Genomic DNA, 19,899 nt, shown 5'->3' with positions numbered 1-19,899 from the left:
CAAATAGGGGATGCCAAAATGTGCCTTGCCCAGGGCTTCAATATCATTAAGGCAACACTACTTGAACTGCTTCTAGCAAAGAGAGAAAAAAATAAATGTTATTTTTATCAACAATAGTTTTCAGTTCACTTTTTACCTGGGGCCAGCTGAATTCTTTTCAGCTTGTAGACCCAATACCTTTTTTTGCTGGATCACGCTAGCGCCGGGACACCTCTGGTTGAGGTAGCTGTTGCGCTTTACAAATGCTGATGTATTGCATTGTATTCAAATTGCTGGGTGCGGCGCCAATAAGGCAAACCCCTAAAAGTCCTGCAGAAAACATTTAGAAAAGAGGTAAACAATTTGAAGATATAAATACATGAACATACTTTGTTGTTTGTAACGGCTTCTGCTCTGTATCAGCATTTGTAGTGTTAGATTCAGTATCATTTTTTTTTACCTTGGAGAAGAGGGCGGGATGGTTCATTATCATTAAGCAAAATGTTTGGGTCTCCAAAATGCTTGCATACCTGCATCTGTAAAGTATTTGGCTATTTTAGCCGATTTGGCAGCTCCATAAAAATCTCAGACATTTACAACGGGGAAGCTGCAAACTCCCTTGCAGTAGAAGCAGTGGCAACCAAGAGGAAAGAAAAGGGGGTATCAATAGTGTTTTGATGTACTGTATCATCTACGCTACTGTATCTTGGTTAAAAACCTTCAGATGGATCCTGATTTTAATTTGGCAATTGTGGTTGACAGGATTTGCTTGAGAAAAGTGGAATATAAATGAAGGGAGCCCCTGTCATCAGGAGAGAGCTACAGTAGAGGTGATCTGACAGTAAGAAATCTGGGCTCCCCATACTACTCATCGTAGGAGATATGTGTTGCCTCACCACTTTTTGGCACTGAAGTCTTTTTAAAATATTACCTGCATTGAGTTTTCAGATGTCCAAACTGTCTTATTTGCAATTGGCCTCAATCTCTTTATTGAATGTTTTCTCACTTTCGCCATCCTCTTCCCTCTCCTTCTACTTCGCTTAATTCTTTAAATGTACAAAATCAGAAGAACTCCCCAGCAGGCTCTAGACACAAAGGAGGGGTCAAATTTGATCTCAAAACCTTCCTTTCTACCCATTTATGGAGTGTGGTTTAACAGCTGAAGGGTAGGAAGGGGGGCTTTCAGGATCTTTGGTACCAGGCCCTGGGTCCAGGTACCCTAGTACTGATGAACTGGGACCTGGGAAAGGGAGACAGGCTCAACCTCCAAAGAGACTAAAGCCCTATTTATCTCCTTGAGGATTTTCCTCTAGTAGTCTATTCAGCAGGCACATGCTCCTTGGGGTTCCACAGCAGGAGCATCCTTATGTGGTAGAGTACACATCGATTCAGGAAAGAACAGGTCATTCACTGCCTCAAGTACCAACACTTTGCATCTTGGTTCCGACATATACTCAGAAATGTGGGTACCAGGAGCTTTCCCCTCCTGAGTGGGTGGCAGAAGCCTCTGGAACAGAGGTAGCTAACCTATTAATGGTAACGGTAAGTGCTGCCAATTCTGATACAATCCCTAGGCCCAAATACCCTTTAATTAAATAAGTGTGACATTTTCCATCCACCTTAAAAGCCCTTGATCACCTTTGATACCCAGCTCTTCAGGGTCATCAAGAATAAATGCTTTCACATGGATACATTTAATTCAGAAAAAAAACACAGCTCACAAGATTAAGGTTTTCCCGTCACAAGACTTTGGAGTTTGTAAGGGTCAGCTGCTGAGAACTGTTTGTTGCATGCCATGCAACCGCCTGAAGAATGCTGTAAACAGACAGAGTGGCATTGGGAATCAATATCTTCCATATCCAAATAAGCTCCCAAAAAAGTAGCGTTATGCGCCCCTTCTAGTAAGGGGATGCAGCGGGGGAGAAGTCCAGCAATTTCCAGAATAGGGAGCAAGGGAGTAGCCAATCCCTCAATCTCGCCTATTTAGCATAAATAAAAGGAATTAGGTGAAGCAGTGGATTATGCATTTATGGAGCTTATGCATGTGGAAGGAGGCTTGAGGAAAGGTGTTCCAAAGTTCTTAAAGTGGCAGTGCTCTTTTTGAGACACTTAAGGAAGACAGAGTAATATTTACCTTTAAAACTCCATGGGCCTGATTTATGAGTTACTGCGGCAAAAGAAAAGGGCAGGAATGTGCTGTATCTATAAGATACGCAAAAGAAACATTTGTGTGTTTTGCTGTACCTTTTCCCCTCCACCGGCGCACAATGGGCTGCCTGCACAAACGCAGGCACCTTTACACAATGGTGCAAGGGAGCCTGCGCTGTGGGGATGATTATTTTTGTACAGGAAGGGAAACCTTCCTGTACAAAAAAAATCCCAAGAGGCTTTTTCTCTTTCTACGTGTGCTGCAGAATGCAGCACACGTTGAAAAAGGAAAAACGAGGAGAAATAAAGATATTTCTCTCCATTGCGCCTCCCTTACACCTCCCCTGGGGAGGCAGTAAGCTTTTGGCACTGCCTCCGATTTACGATTTCTAGTAATTCTGTGGCAGTGTCAAAAGGCCATGGATGTTGCTGGGAATGCCCCGAGCAACACCCATTGCACGCCCCTTTAATGCAGAACACTGCGTTAAATGGACTGATATTTATCAGGCAGCATTAAGCCAAAAAAAGTGGCTTTGTGCTGCTTGATAAATATCACGCAGGCTTCTGCGCTATGGAACGTCACAAAAAGTGACGTTCCGATGGCGCAGCGGAATCATTAATGAGGCCTCATATTTCTGCAGAGATATGATCCCATGATGGAGGTTATCTTCTTTGTGACATCTCTCAGATCAGGCCCAAAGCAAAAACGTAATTGTGCGAGGGTTCAACAATGGCAGTTCAACACAACTTACATATCTATTTTATAACAGCTCAGGTTGTGATAGACTAGACATCAACATTTCAGTTTTTAAACAGAATTTCTGTGGATTCAGTGACCAAATGCATGATAGAGTTAGTAGAGGATTGCACAGTCCTTTAAAAAATGTGGTCTAACAAAGGAACTGGTGAGTTGTATTCAGAAGGAATATTTTATGAAGTTGTTTAAATATTGTTCCCATTAGTCTTTATTTAATTTTGTTGGTCAAGAGAACATGTGTGTCTTTAAGGAGGAGGAGTGGGCTATAGGTCAATTTAAGTGAGTACTATTTGATGTAAATAACAATGTTCGTTGTATTTCTTGTTTTGGCTTGTAATTTAGGACACTCCGACCCTAGACATGGCAAAAGAAACAGTAGATGAAGAGCAGGAAACTGTATTTTGCCTCAGCATAGCTGCCTTTTTTCGTAGATTTGGAAGAAGAAGAACAAGAAGGAACCGCAATGTAGAACATCTCTTAGAGGAGGGACAGGAACTGGAAGGAAAGCCTGTAAGGGAAAAGGAACCAAGTCCATAGTGCTTTCAATGAAGAAAAAAATGATCACCTCTAATTTTTATATCTCATTTTTAATTGTCAACAAATGCAATGTAACATTGATAGTATTCCTTCAGCATATTTGGGGATTTATACTACAAATACCCTCTGTTTCATAAAGAAATTTTTAATGCAAACTTGGATGAGCCGATGGGCTTCTTGTTTAAGCAACTCCAAAAACACAAAATGTAAAACTTTCCTGTCTGTAATCATGCCCTGCTCAGCAGTGGCTGTATTTAAAAAAAATAAAGAATATATTCCACTTCGGAAACTGAAATTCCCTCAACTGAGTAAGCATATTTGTGTCTCAGAAGGTTTTCTGCAATGTATCTGAGTGCTAAGTGTTTATTAGCTGTGTGATTACTTAAAAACTTTACAGTGTAAAACACATGAACAGCGCCCCACTCCCAACCACCCTTCCCCCATCTGAGTGAAAATCTCCAACTCTTCTATTGTGTCTGTGAGGAGATCTCCTCCAAAGTGGAGGCGTTCTCGATACTCCTACGGTAATATTTTTGTAGACAATGTGAATGGGATCATGGAGAGTAGCTATAAAATGGGGAATATTTACACATTAATGGGAGGAGTTTAGGACAATTTAAGTGGGGTTTAGGGAGGGGCAGGAAGGATGTTAGGGAGAGGCATGCTAATGTACCACTCACAAAAGAGTGAGACCACTGTTATTCACAAACTGAATCTAAAGTTACTGCAACCCTAAAGGTCTCAAAATAGTATTAAATGTACTCCAGCCCAACTTTGAGGTGAGTATAGCACCAAACATGGTCACTCTCGGGTACTGCATCATACTCCCTTAGAAAATTCAGGAGGCAGTGACTTAATCTAACCTAACGCAGCTCTAATTTAAGAAAGAGTTGAAAACCCACTTTTTTAAAGAACACATCACAATGCAGTAACGATCCAATGAGCACATTCTTCTCCTATCATTTGTTGATTTTTTGCTTATCTTTGACCCTCTACAGCACTTTGTTGTCTTTTTGACTAGATTCATGCTATACAAATACCATATATATATATATATATATATATATATATATACACAGACATACATACGTTCATACATATAACACTCCAAATGGCATAATAAATTAAAAAATATATTTATGTATATTCAATGAGAAAAAAAACAAAGATTAAAGTAATGTTATAGTTAGGAGAATATGTCAGTGACAATATTAAAATTTTGGACAAAAAAAAACACAGAGATACACCAGTTATAGTTAACAGAGCGAACTATAAATTGCGCCCCTGCCATGCACTGCTTCGGACATCACATATGACATCACACAAGACATGTTCCATGACATTATTTATAACATCACTGATGACATCTCAAATGACATCATTGATGACATTACTGGTAACTTCATCCAAACTTCTCTTGTACATATTACGCTATAAATTACATGGCTTTAGAGGCCTGAAAGTAAGTACAAAATAGCTCAGAATAATATAAAGCATTGTTAATGCCATCACTGATACACCTTCCTTAGATGTGGCAAGTCTGAGTAATGTGCCACATTGACCCTATACCATACACTTCACGGGTAGCCCAAGTTCACATTAACAATCAACCAGGTAAATATGGGAAACTCTCATTGAACATGGTATTCAATATGTATACAACTGTTCAGAGAAAGTCAAGTTCCTCAAGATACTCAACGTCTGTTCCAAAATGAATGCCCTACTAATGACAGCTTTGATCTGTATCAAACCCCTCACAGTCACTGAACCTACATTGAGAAATGAAATTGATATGAGTAGAAAATTGGGTACTGTAAACAGTATTTACTCTATGGAGAGAGTTTACTCTGTACCACACTGACTGCAGACAGGGAAACTCTCATGAGAAATACACTACACAGCATTAGAAAGTATCTACTAAGAACAGTGTACATTCTATGCAACACTTGACGAAAAAGACACTATTCGCTTAAAACAAGCAAGGCCTGAACATGCTAAAGATTGTACTACCTGCAGCCTTCATACATTGATAAAAAATGTACAGATAGCCCATCTTTGGAAGCAAAAGAAGCCCATGTACATAGTGTACACAGTCTTCTATGTTATATAGAAATTGTCATGCCGAGAGGATTCAGTCTAATACCTAAGGCTGCTTACAAGTCTTAGTATTTACTACGTAGAATCTTTGCCCTGTTGGAACTGCACACAAGGTTACGCTTCAATACAAAGATATAACACATGTTCGATACCTCTACACACCTGTGATGCATTAGAAGCACATGCATTTTGTAAACACTTACACCCATTAGCAGGACACAGGTTAACCCCTTGACTGCGGCGAAAATTCCACCGCGGTGCGGGTTATTTATGGCGTGGGTGTGGTTCGGACGGCCCCCGGCCGTCCTCCGCACACGCCCACCGTGACGTCGGACGGCCGCCGGCGTCCGACGCATGGAAGGGGTTAAACAAAAATAGGTAGAAAAGTATTATGGTAGCTAACCGCTACTGTATAAACTATACAACAAATTCATTGAAACTGCGACACCTAGCCAGGGGGCAAATTAAATGAAGATTGGGAGATTGTTGGAGATGGGTGAGAGAGATAAGAAGGGGTGAGATAGTGAAATCTGTGTTGATGTTTCTTATTTTATCATGGAAGAAAGTGGATAGAGTGCTTCACAGTTCTTGAGACCAGAAAATAGGATGGGTACATGTATTTACTATTTTAACAAGCATTTACAATGCAATGGTCTCGGCATCATTAAAGGTAGAGCTATTGGCATTGCTCATGACATTTCTTTTTTTTCTTTAAATCATAAATAAACGGCATTGTCATTTACATTGCCAATGCACAGCACTCTGAACTCGACAGCACACAACACTCTGCACTCAACAGCACACAGCACTCTGCACTCAACAGCACACACCACTCTGCACTCAACAGCACACACCACTCTGCACTCAACAGCACACACCACCCTGCACTCAACAGCACACACCACCCTGCACTCAATACTCTGCACTCAATACTCTGCACTCAATACTCTGCACTCACTACTCTGCACTCACTACTCACTACTCTGCACTTACTACTCACTACTCTGCACTCACGACTCTGCACTCACTACTCACGACTCTGCACTCACTACTCACTACTCTGCACTCACTACTCTGCACTCACTACTCTGCACTCACTACTCTGCACTCACTACTCTGCACTCACTACTCTGCACTCACTACTCAGTACTAACTACTCTGCACTCACTACTCTGCACTCACTACTCACTACTCTGCACTCACTACTCACTACTATGCACTCACTACTCTGCACTCACTGCTCTGCACTCACTGCTCTGCACTCACTGCTCTGCACTCACTGCTCTGCACTCACTGCTCTGCACTCACTACTCACTACTCACTACTCACTTCTCTGCACTCACTACTCACTACTCACTACTCTGCACTCACTACTCTGCACTCACTACTCTGCACTCACTACTCTGCACTCACTACTCTGCACTCACTACTCACTACTCTGCACTCATTGCTCACTATTCACTTCTCTGCACTCACTACTCACTACTCTGCACTCACTACTCACTACTCTGCACTCACTACTCTGCACTCACTACTCTGCACTCACTACTCTGCACTCACTACTCACTACTCTGCACTCACTACTCACTACTCTGCACTCACTACTCTGCACTCACTACTCACTACTCTGCACTCACTACTCACTACTCTGCACTCACTACTCTGCACTCACTACTCACTACTCTGCACTCACTACTCACTACTCTGCACTCACTACTCTGCACTCACTACTTTGCACTCACTACTCACTACTATGCACTCACTACTCACTACTCTGCACTCACTACTCTGCACTCACTACTCTGCACTCACTACTCTGCACTCACTACTCACTACTATGCACTCACTCACTACTCTGCACTCACTACTCACTACTCTGCACTCACTACTCTGCACTCACTATTCTGCACTCACTACTCTGCACTCACTACTCACTACTCTGCACTCACTACTCTGCACTAACTACTCTGCACTCACTACTCACTACTCTGCACTCACCACTCTGCACTCACTACACACTACTCACTACTCACTACTCTGCACTCACTACTCTGCACTCACTACTCTGCACTCACTACTCACCACTCACTACTCACCACTCACTACTCACCACTCTGCACTCACCACTCTGCACTCACCACTCTGCACTCACCACTCTGCACTCACCACTCTGCACTCACCACTCTGCACTCACCACTCTGCACTCAATACTCTGCACTCAATACTCTGCACTCACTACTCACTACTCTGCACTCACTACTCTGCACTCACTACTCTGCACTCACTACACACTACTCACTACTCACTACTCTGCACTCACTACTCACGACTCTGCACTCACGACTCACGACTCTGCACGCACTACTCACTACTCTGCACTCACTACCCACTACTCTGCACTCACTACTCACTACTCTTCACTCACTACTCACTACTCTGCACTCACTACTCACTACTCACTACTCTGCACTCACTACTCACTACTCTGCACTCACTACTCACTACTCTGCACTCACTACTCTGCACTCACTACTCACTACTCTGCACTCACTACTCACTACTCTGCACTCACTACTCTGCACTCACTACTCACTACTCTGCACTCACTCACTACTCTGCACTCACTACTCACTACTCTGCACTCACTACTCACTACTCTGCACTCACTACTCTGCACTCACTATTCTGCACTCACTACTCTGCACTCACTACTCACTACTCTGCACTCACTACTCTGCACTCACTACTCACTACTCTGCACTCACTACTCTGCACTCACTACTCTGCACTCACTACACACTACTCACTACTCACTACTCTGCACTCACTACTCTGCACTCACTACACACTACTCACTACTCACTACTCTGCACTCACTACTCACTACTCTGCACTCACTACTCTGCACTCACTACTCTGCACTCACTACACACTACTCACTACTCACTACTCTGCACTCACTACTCTGCACTCACTACACACTACTCACTACTCACTACTCTGCACTCACTACTCACTACTCTGCACTCACTACTCTGCACTCACTACTCTGCACTCACTACTCACTACTCTGCACTCACTACTCTGCACTCACTACTCACCACTCTGCACTCACCACTCTGCACTCACCACTCTGCACTCACCACTCTGCACTCACCACTCTGCACTCACCACTCTGCACTCACCACTCTGCACTCACTACTCTGCACTCACTACTCTGCACTCACTACTCTGCACTCACTACTCTGCACTCACTACTTACTACTCTGCACTCACTACTCACTACTCTGCACTCACTACTCACTACTCTGCACTCACTACTCACTACTCTGCACTCACTACTCACTACTCTGCACTCACTACTCTGCACTCACTACTCACTACTCTGCACTCACTGCTCTGCACTCACTACTCACTACTCACTACTCTGCACTCACTACTCTGCACTCACTACTCTGCACTCACTACTCACTACTCTTCACTCACTACTCACTACTCTGCACTCACTACTCACTACTCACTACTCTGCACTCACTACTCACTACACTGCACTCACTACTCTGCACTCACTACTCTGCACTCACTACTCTGCACTCACTACTCACTACTCTTTACTCACTACTCTGCACTAACTACTCACTACTCTGCAATCACTACTCACTACTCTGCACTCACTACTCTGCACTCACTACTCTGCACTCAATACTCTGCACTCTGCCCTCACTACTCTGCACTCACTACTCACCACTCACTACTCTGCACTCACTACTCACTACTCTTCACTCACTACTCACTACTCTGCACTCACTACTCTGCACTCACTACTCACTACTCTGCACTCACTACTCTGCACTCACTACTCTGCACTCACTACTCTGCACTCACTACTCTGCACTCACTACTCTGCACTCACTACTCTGCACTCACTACTCTGCACTCACTACTCTGCACTCACTACTATGCACTCACTACTATGCACTCACTACTCACTACTATGCACTCACTACTCTGCACTCACTACTCTGCACTCACTACTCTGCACTCACTACTCTGCACTCACTACTCACTACTATGCACTCACTCACTACTCTGCACTCACTACTCACTACTCTGCACTCACTACTCTGCACTCACTACTCTGCACTCACTACTCACTACTCTTCACTCACTACTCACTACTCTGCACTCACTACTCTGCACTCACTACTCACTACTCTGCACTCACTACTCACTACTCTGCACTCACTACTCTGCACTCACTACTCACTACTCTGCACTCACTACTCTGCACTCACTACTCTGCACTCACTACTCACTACTATGCACTCACTACTCACTACTCTGCACTCACTACTCTGCACTCACTACTCTGCACTCACTACTCTGCACTCACTACTCACTACTATGCACTCACTCACTACTCTGCACTCACTACTCACTACTCTGCACTCACTACTCTGCACTCACTACTCACTACTCTGCACTCACTACTCTGCACTCACTACTCTGCACTCACTACTCACTACTCTGCACTCACTACTCTGCACTCACTACACACTACTCACTACTCACTACTCTGCACTCACTACTCTGCACTCACTACACACTACTCACTACTCACTACTCTGCACTCACTACTCTGCACTCACTACTCTGCACTCACTACTCACTACTCTTCACTCACTACTCTGCACTCACTACTCACTACTCTGCACTCACTACTCACTACTCTGCACTCACTACTCACTACTCTGCACTCACTACTCTGCACTCACTACACACTACTCACTACTCAGCACTCACTACTCACTACTCAGCACTCACTACTCACTGCTCTGCACTCACTACTCACTGCTCTGCACTCACTACTCTGCACTCACTACTCTGCACTCACTACTCACTACTCTGCACTCACTACTCTGCACTCACTACACACTACTCTGCACTCACTACTCTGCACTCACTACACACTACTCACTACTCACTACTCTGCACTCACTACTCTGCACTCACTACACACTACTCACTACTCACTACTCTGCACTCACTACTCTGCACTCACTACTCTGCACTCACTACTCACTACTCTTCACTCACTACTCACTACTCTGCACTCACTACTCACTACTCACTACTCTGCACTCACTACTCACTACTCTGCACTCACTACTCACTACTCTGCACTCACTACTCTGCACTCACTACACACTACTCACTACTCAGCACTCACTACTCACTACTCTGCACTCACTACTCACTGCTCTGCACTCACTACTCTGCACTCACTACTCTTCACTCACTACTCTGCACTCACTACTCACCACTCTGCACTCACCACTCTGCACTCACCACTCTGCACTCACCACTCTGCACTCACCACTCTGCACTCACCACTCTGCACTCACTACTCTGCACTCACTACTCTGCACTCACTACTCACTACTCTGCACTCACTACTCACTACTCTGCACTCACTACTCTGCACTCACTACTCACTGCTCTGCCGTCACTACTCACTACTCTGCACTCACTACTCACTACTCTGCACTCACTACTCACGACTCTGCACTCACTACTCACGACTCTGCACGCACTACTCACTACTCTGCACTCACTACCCACTACTCTGCACTCACTACTCACTACTCTTCACTCACTACTCACTACTCTGCACTCACTACTCACTACTCTGCACTCACTACTCACTACTCTGCACTCACTACTCACTACTCTGCACTCACTACTCTGCACTCACTACTCACAACTCTGCACTCACTACTCACTACTCTGCACTCACTACTCTGCACTCACTACTCACTACTCTGCACTCACTACTCACTACTCTGCACTCACTACTCACTACTCTGCACTCACTCACTACTCTGCACTCACTACTCACTACTCTGCACTCACTACTCTGCACTCACTATTCTGCACTCACTACTCTGCACTCACTACTCACTACTCTGCACTCACTACTCTGCACTCACTACTCACTACTCTGCACTCACTACTCTGCACTCACTACACACTACTCACTACTCACTACTCTGCACTCACTACTCACCACTCTGCACTCACCAATCTGCACTCACCTCTCTGCACTCACCTCTCTGCACTCACCACTCTGCACTCAATACTCTGCACTCAATACTCTGCACTCACTACTCTGCACTCACTACTCTGCACTCACTAATCTGCACTCACTACTCACTACTCTGCACTCACTACTCACTACTCTGCACTCACTACTCTGCACTCACTACTCACTACTCTGCACTCACTACTCACTACTCTGCACTCACTACTCACTACTCTGCACTCACTACTCACTACTCTGCACTCACTGCTCTGCACTCACTACTCACTACTCACTACTCACTACTCTGCACTCACTACTCACTACTCAGCACTCACTACTCTGCTCTCACTACTCTGCTCTCACTACTCTGCACTCACTACTCTGCACTCACTACTCCGCACTCACTACTCACTACTCTACACTCACTACTCACTACTCATCACTACTCACTACTCTACACTCACTACTCACTACTCACTACTCTGCACTCACTACTCACTACACTGCACTCACTACTCTGCACTCACTACTCTGCACTCACTACTCTGCACTCACTACTCACTACTCTTCACTCACTACTCACTACTCTGCACTCACTACTCACTACTCTGCACTCACTACTCACTACTCTGCACTCACTACTCACTACTCTGCACTCACTACTCTGCACTCACTACTCACTACTCTGCACTCACTACTCACTACTCTGCACTCACTACTCTGCACTCACTACTCACTACTCTGCACTCACTACTCACTACTCTGCACTCACTACTCACTACTCTGCACGCACTCACTACTCTGCACTCACTACTCACTACTCTGCACTCACTACTCTGCACTCACTACTCTGCACTCACTATTCTGCACTCACTATTCTGCACTCACTACTCACTACTCTGCACTCACTACTCTGCACTCACTACTCACTACTCTGCACTCACTACTCTGCACTCACTACACACTACTCACTACTCACTACTCTGCACTCACTACTCACCACTCTGCACTCACCACTCTGCACTCACCACTCTGCACTCACCACTCTGCACTCACCACTCTGCACTCACCACTCTGCACTCACCACTCTGCACTCAATACTCTGCACTCAATACTCTGCACTCACTACTCTGCACTCACTACTTACTACTCTGCACTCACTACTCACTACTCTGCACTCACTACTCTGCACTCACTACTCACTACTCTGCACTCACTACTCACTACTCTACACTCACTACTCACTACTCTACACTCACTACTCACTACTCTTCACTCACTACTCACTACTCTACACTCACTACTCACTACTCTACACTCACTACTCACTACTCACTACTCTGCACTCACTACTCTGCACTCACTACTCACTACTCTGCACTCACTACTCTGCACTCACTACACACTACTCACTACTCACTACTCTGCACTCACTACTCTGCACTCACTACACACTACTCACTACTCACTACTCTGCACTCACTACTCACTACTCTGCACTCACTACTCTGCACTCACTACTCTGCACTCACTACTCACTACTCTGCACTCACTACTCACTACTCTACACTCACTACTCACTACTCTGCACTCACTACTCACTACTCTGCACTCACTGCTCTGCACTCACTACTCACTACTCACTACTCACTACTCTGCACTCACTACTCAGCACTCACTACTCTGCACTCACTACTCTGCACTCACTACTCTGCACTCACTACTCTGCACTCACTACTCTGCACTCACTACTCTGCACTCACTACTCACTACTCTTCACTCACTACTCACTACTCTACACTCACTACTCACTACTCTACACTCACTACTCACTACTCACTACTCTGCACTCACTACTCACTACACTGCACTCACTACTCTGCACTCACTACTCTGCACTCACTACTCTGCACTCACTACTCTGCACTCACTACTCTGCACTCACTACTCACTACTCTGCACTCACTACTCACTACTCTGCAATCACTACTCACTACTCTGCACTCACTACTCTGCACTCACTACTCTGCACTCACTACTCACTACTCTGCACTCACTACTCTGCACTCACTACTCACCACTCACTACTCTGCACTCACTACTCACTACTCTGCACTCACTACTCACTACTCTTCACTCACTACTCACTACTCTGCACTCACTACTCTTCACTCACTACTCACTACTCTGCACTCACTACTCTGCACTCACTACTCTGCACTCACTACTCACTACTCTGCACTCACTACTCACTACTCTGCACTCACTACTCTGCACTCACTACTCTGCACTCACTACTCTGCACTCACTACTCACTACTATGCACTCACTACTCACTACTCTGCACTCACTACTCTGCACTCACTACTCACTACTATGCACTCACTCACTACTCTGCACTCACTACTCACTACTCTGCACTCACTACTCTGCACTCACTATTCTGCACTCACTACTCTGCACTCACTACTCACTACTCTTCACTCACTACTCACTACTCTGCACTCACTACTCTGCACTCACTACTCACTACTCTGCACTCACTACTCACTACTCTGCACTCACTACTCTGCACTCACTACTCACTACTATGCACTCACTACTCACTACTCTGCACTCACTACTCTGCACTCACTACTCTGCACTCACTACTCTGCACTCACTACTCACTACTATGCACTCACTCACTACTCTGCACTCACTACTCACTACTCTGCACTCACTACTCTGCACTCACTATTCTGCACTCACTACTCTGCACTCACTACTCACTACTCTGCACTCACTACTCTGCACTCACTACTCTGCACTCACTACTCACTACTCTGCACTCACTACACACTACTCACTACTCACTACTCTGCACTCACTACTCTGCACTCACTACTCTGCACTCACTACTCTGCACTCACTACTCACTACTCTTCACTCACTACTCACTACTCTGCACTCACTACTCACTACTCACTACTCTGCACTCACTACTCACTACTCACTACTCTGCACTCAAAACTCTGCACTCACTACTCACTACTCTGCACTCACTACACACTACTCACTACTCACTACTCTGCACTCACTACTCTGCACTCACTACTCTGCACTCACTACTCACTACTCTGCACTCACTACTCACTACTCACTACTCTGCACTCACTACTCACTACTCACTACTCTGCACTCAAAACTCTGCACTCACTACTCACTACTCTGCACTCAAAACTCTGCACTCACTACACACTACTCACTACTCTGCACTCACTACTCACTACTCTGCACTCACTACTCACTGCTCTGCACTCACTACTCTGCACTCACTACTCTGCACTCACTACTCTGCACTCACTACTCTGCACTCACTACTCACCACTCACTACTCACCACTCTGCACTCACCACTCTGCACTCACCACTCTGCACTCACCACTCTGCACTCACCACTCTGCACTCACCACTCTGCACTCACTACTCTGCACTCACTACTCTGCACTCACTACTCACTACTCTGCACTCACTACTCACTACTCTGCACTCACTACTCTGCACTCACTACTCACTACTCTGCCGTCACTACTCACTACTCTGCACTCAGTACTCACGACTCTGCACTCACTACTCATGACTCTGCACGCACTACTCACTACTCTGCACTCACTACCCACTACTCTGCACTCACTACTCACTACTCTTCACTCACTACTCACTACTCTGCACTCACTACTCACTACTCTGCACTCACTACTCACTACTCTGCACTCACTACTCACTACTCTGCACTCACTACTCTGCACTCACTACTCACTACTCTGCACTCACTACTCACTACTCTGCACTCACTACTCTGCACTCACTACTCTGCACTCACTACTCACTACTCTGCACTCACTCACTACTCTGCACTCACTACTCACTACTCTGCACTCACTACTCACTACTCTGCACTCACTACTCTGCACTCACTATTCTGCACTCACTACTCACTACTCTGCACTCACTACTCTGCACTCACTACTCACTACTCTGCACTCACTACTCTGCACTCACTACACACTACTCACTACTCACTACTCTGCACTCACTACTCTGCACTCACTACACACTACTCACTACTCACTACTCTGCACTCACTACTCACTACTCTGCACTCACTACTCTGCACTCACTACTCTGCACTCACTACTCACTACTCTGCACTCACTACTCTGCACTCACTACTCTGCACTCACTACTCTGCACTCACTACTCACCACTCTGCACTCACCACTCTGCACTCACCACTCTGCACTCACCACTCTGCACTCACTACTCTGCACTCACTACTCTGCACTCACTACTTACTACTCTGCACTCACTACTCACTACTCTGCACTCACTACTCTGCACTCACTACTCACTACTCTGCACTCACTACTCACTACTCTGCACTCACTACTCACTACTCTGCACTCACTACTCACTACTCTGCACTCACTACTCACTACTCTGCACTCACTGCTCTGCACTCACTACTCACTACTCACTACTCACTACTCTGCACTCACTACTCAGCACTCACTACTCTGCACTCACTACTCTGCACTCACTACTCTGCACTCACTACTCTGCACTCACTACTCTGCACTCACTACTCTGCACTCACTACTCACTACTCTGCACTCACTACTCACTACTCACTACTCTGCACTCACTACTCACTACACTGCACTCACTACTCTGCACTCACTACTCTGCACTCACTACTCTGCACTCACTACTCACTACTCTTTACTCACTACTCACTACTCTGCACTCACTACTCACTACTCTGCAATCACTACTCACTACTCTGCAATCACTACTCACTACTCTGCAATCACTACTCTGCACTCACTACTCTGCACTCACTACTCACTACTCTGCACTCACTACTCTGCACTCACTACTCACCACTCACTACTCTGCACTCACTACTCACTACTCTTCACTCACTACTCACTACTCTGCACTCACTACTCTGCACTCACTACTCACTACTTTGCACTCACTACTCACTACTCTGCACTCACTACTCTGCACTCACTACTCACTACTCTGCACTCACTACTCACTACTCTGCACTCACTACTCTGCACTCACTACTATGCACTCACTACTCACTACTATGCACTCACTCACTACTCTGCACTCACTACTCACTACTCTGCACTCACTACTCTGCACTCACTATTCTGCACTCACTACTCTGCACTCACTACTCACTACTCTGCACTCACTACTCTGCACTCACTACTCTGCACTCACTACTCACTACTCTGCACTCACTACTCTGCACTCACTACTCTGCACTCACTACACACTACACACTACTCACTACTCTGCACTCACTACTCTGCACTCACTACTCTGCACTCACTACTCTGCACTCACTACTCACTACTCTTCACTCACTACTCACTACTCTGCACTCACTACTCACTACTCACTACTCTGCACTCACTACTCACTACTCTGCACTCACTACTCACTACTCTGCACTCACTACTCTGCACTCACTACACACTACTCACTACTCTGCACTCACTACTCACTACTCTGCACTCACTACTCACTGCTCTGCACTCACTACTCTGCACTCACTACTCTGCACTCACTACTCTGCACTCACTACTCACCACTCTGCACTCACCACTCTGCACTCACCAATCTGCACTCACCAATCTGCACTCACCAATCTGCACTCACTACTCTGCACTCACTACTCACCACTCTGCACTCACCACTCTGCACTCACCACTCTGCACTCACCACTCTGCACTCACCACTCTGCACTCACCACTCTGCACTCACCACTCTGCACTCACCACTCTGCACTCACCACTCTGCACTCACTACTCTGCACTCACTACTCTGCACTCACTACTCTGCACTCACTACTCTGCACTCACTACTCACTACTCTGCACTCACTACTCACTACTCTGCACTCACTACTCTGCACTCACTACTCACTACTCTACCGTCACTACTCACTACTCTGCACTCACTACTCACGACTCTGCACTCACTACTCACGACTCTGCATGCACTACTCACTACTCTGCACTCACTACCCACTACTCTGCACTCACTACTCACTACTCTTCACTCACTACTCACTACTCTGCACTCACTACTCACTACTCTGCACTCACTACTCTGCACTCACTACTCACTACTCTGCACTCACTACTCACTACTCTGCACTCACTCACTACTCTGCACTCACTACTCACTACTCTGCACTCACTACTCACTACTCTGCACTCACTACTCTAAACTCACTATTCTGCACTAACTACTCTGCACTCACTACTCACTACTCTGCACTCACTACTCTGCACTCACTACTCACTACTCTGCACTCACTACTCTGCACTCACTACACACTACTCACTACTCTGCACTCACTACTCCGCACTCACTACACACTACTCACTACTCACTACTCTGCACTCACTACTCACTACTCTGCACTCACTACTCTGCACTCACTACTCACTACTCTGCACTCACTACTCTGCACTCACTACTCACCACTCTGCACTCACCACTCTGCACTCACCACTCTGCACTCACCACTCTGCACTCACCACTCACCACTCTGCACTCACCACTCTGCACTCAATACTCTGCACTCAATACTCTGCACTCACTACTCTGCACTCACTACTTACTACTCTGCACTCACTACTCTGCATTCACTACTCTGCACTCACTACTCACTACTCTGCACTCACTACTCACTACTCTGCACTCACTACTCACTACTCTGCACTCACTACTCACTACTCTGCACTCACTACTCTGCACTCACTACTCATTACTCTGCACTCACTGCTCTGCACTCACTACTCACTACTCACTACTCACTACTCTGCACTCACTACTCACTACTCAGCACTCACTACTCTGCACTCACTACTCTGCACTCACTACTCTGCACTCACTACTCTGCACTCACTACTCTGCACTCACTACTCTGCACTCACTACTCTTCACTCACTACTCACTACTCTGCACTCACTACTCACTACTCACTACTCTGCACTCACTACTCACTACACTGCACTCACTACTCTGCACTCACTACTCTGCACTCACTACTCTGCACTCACTACTCACTACTCTTTACTCACTACTCACTACTCTGCATTCACTACTCTGCAATCACTACTCACTACTCTGCACTCACTACTCTGCACTCACTACTCTGCACTCACTACTCTGCACTCACTACTCTGCACTCACTACTCTGCACTCACTACTCTGCACTCACTACTCTGCACTCACTACTCTGCACTCACTACTCTGCACTCACTACTTACTACTCTGCACTCACTACTCTGCACTCACTACTCACTACTCTGCACTCACTACTCACTACTCTGCACTCACTACTCTGCACTCACTACTCACTACTCTGCACTCACTACTCACTACTCTGCACTCACTACTCACTACTCTGCACTCACTACTCACTACTCTGCACTCACTACTCTGCACTCACTACTCTGCACTCACTACTCTGCACTCACTACTCTGCACTCACTACTCACTACTCTGCACTCAGTACTCTGCACTCACTACTCACCACTCTGCACTCACCACTCCGCACTCACCACTCCGCACTCACCACTCTGCACTCACCACTCTGCACTCACCACTCTGCACTCACCACTCTGCACTCACCACTCTGCACTCACCACTCTGCACTCACTACTCTGCACTCACTACTCTTCACTCACTACTCTTCACTCACTACTCTGCACTCACTACTCTGCACTCACTACTCTGCACTCACTACTCTGCACTCACTACTCTACACTCACTACTCACTACTCTGCACTCACTCACTACTCTGCACTCACTACTCACTACTCTGCACTCACTACTCTGCACTCACTATTCTGCACTCACTACTCTGCACTCGATACTCACTACTGTGCACTCACTACTCACTACTCTGCACTCACTACTCTGCACTCACTACTCTGCACTCCCTATTCTTCACTCACTACTCACTACTCTGCACTCACTACTCTGCACTCACTACTCTGCACTCACTACTTACTACTCTGCACTCACTACTCTGCACTCACTACTTACTACTCTGCACTCACTACTCTGCACTCACTACTTACTACTCTGCACTCACTACTCTGCACTCACTACTCTGCACTCACTACTCACTACTCTGCACTCACTACTCACGACTCTGCACACACTACTCACGACTCTGCACACACTACTCACGACTCTGCACTCACTACTCACGACTCTGCA

General features: G+C 45.9%; 1 protein-coding gene across 1 annotated transcript in view; it reads left to right on the top strand.

Annotated features, from left to right (window-relative positions):
• The window catches only part of LOC144753112 (uncharacterized), a 36,584-nt gene extending 32,941 nt beyond the window's left edge, over positions 1-3,643 (top strand). The window contains exon 4 of the mRNA XM_078640902.1: positions 3,227-3,643. Coding sequence (XP_078497028.1) covers positions 3,227-3,421 — 195 coding nt within the window. The 3' untranslated portion in view covers positions 3,422-3,643. The remainder of the gene's footprint in view (positions 1-3,226) is intronic.
• Positions 3,644-19,899: the final 16,256 nt, after the last annotated feature.

This window comes from Lissotriton helveticus, chromosome 5_1 (assembly GCF_964261635.1).
Source record: "Lissotriton helveticus chromosome 5_1, aLisHel1.1, whole genome shotgun sequence".
Lineage (NCBI taxonomy): Eukaryota > Metazoa > Chordata > Amphibia > Caudata > Salamandridae > Lissotriton > Lissotriton helveticus.
Note: the sequence above shows the minus strand (reverse complement) of the source record. Positions and strands in the feature narration are given on the sequence as shown.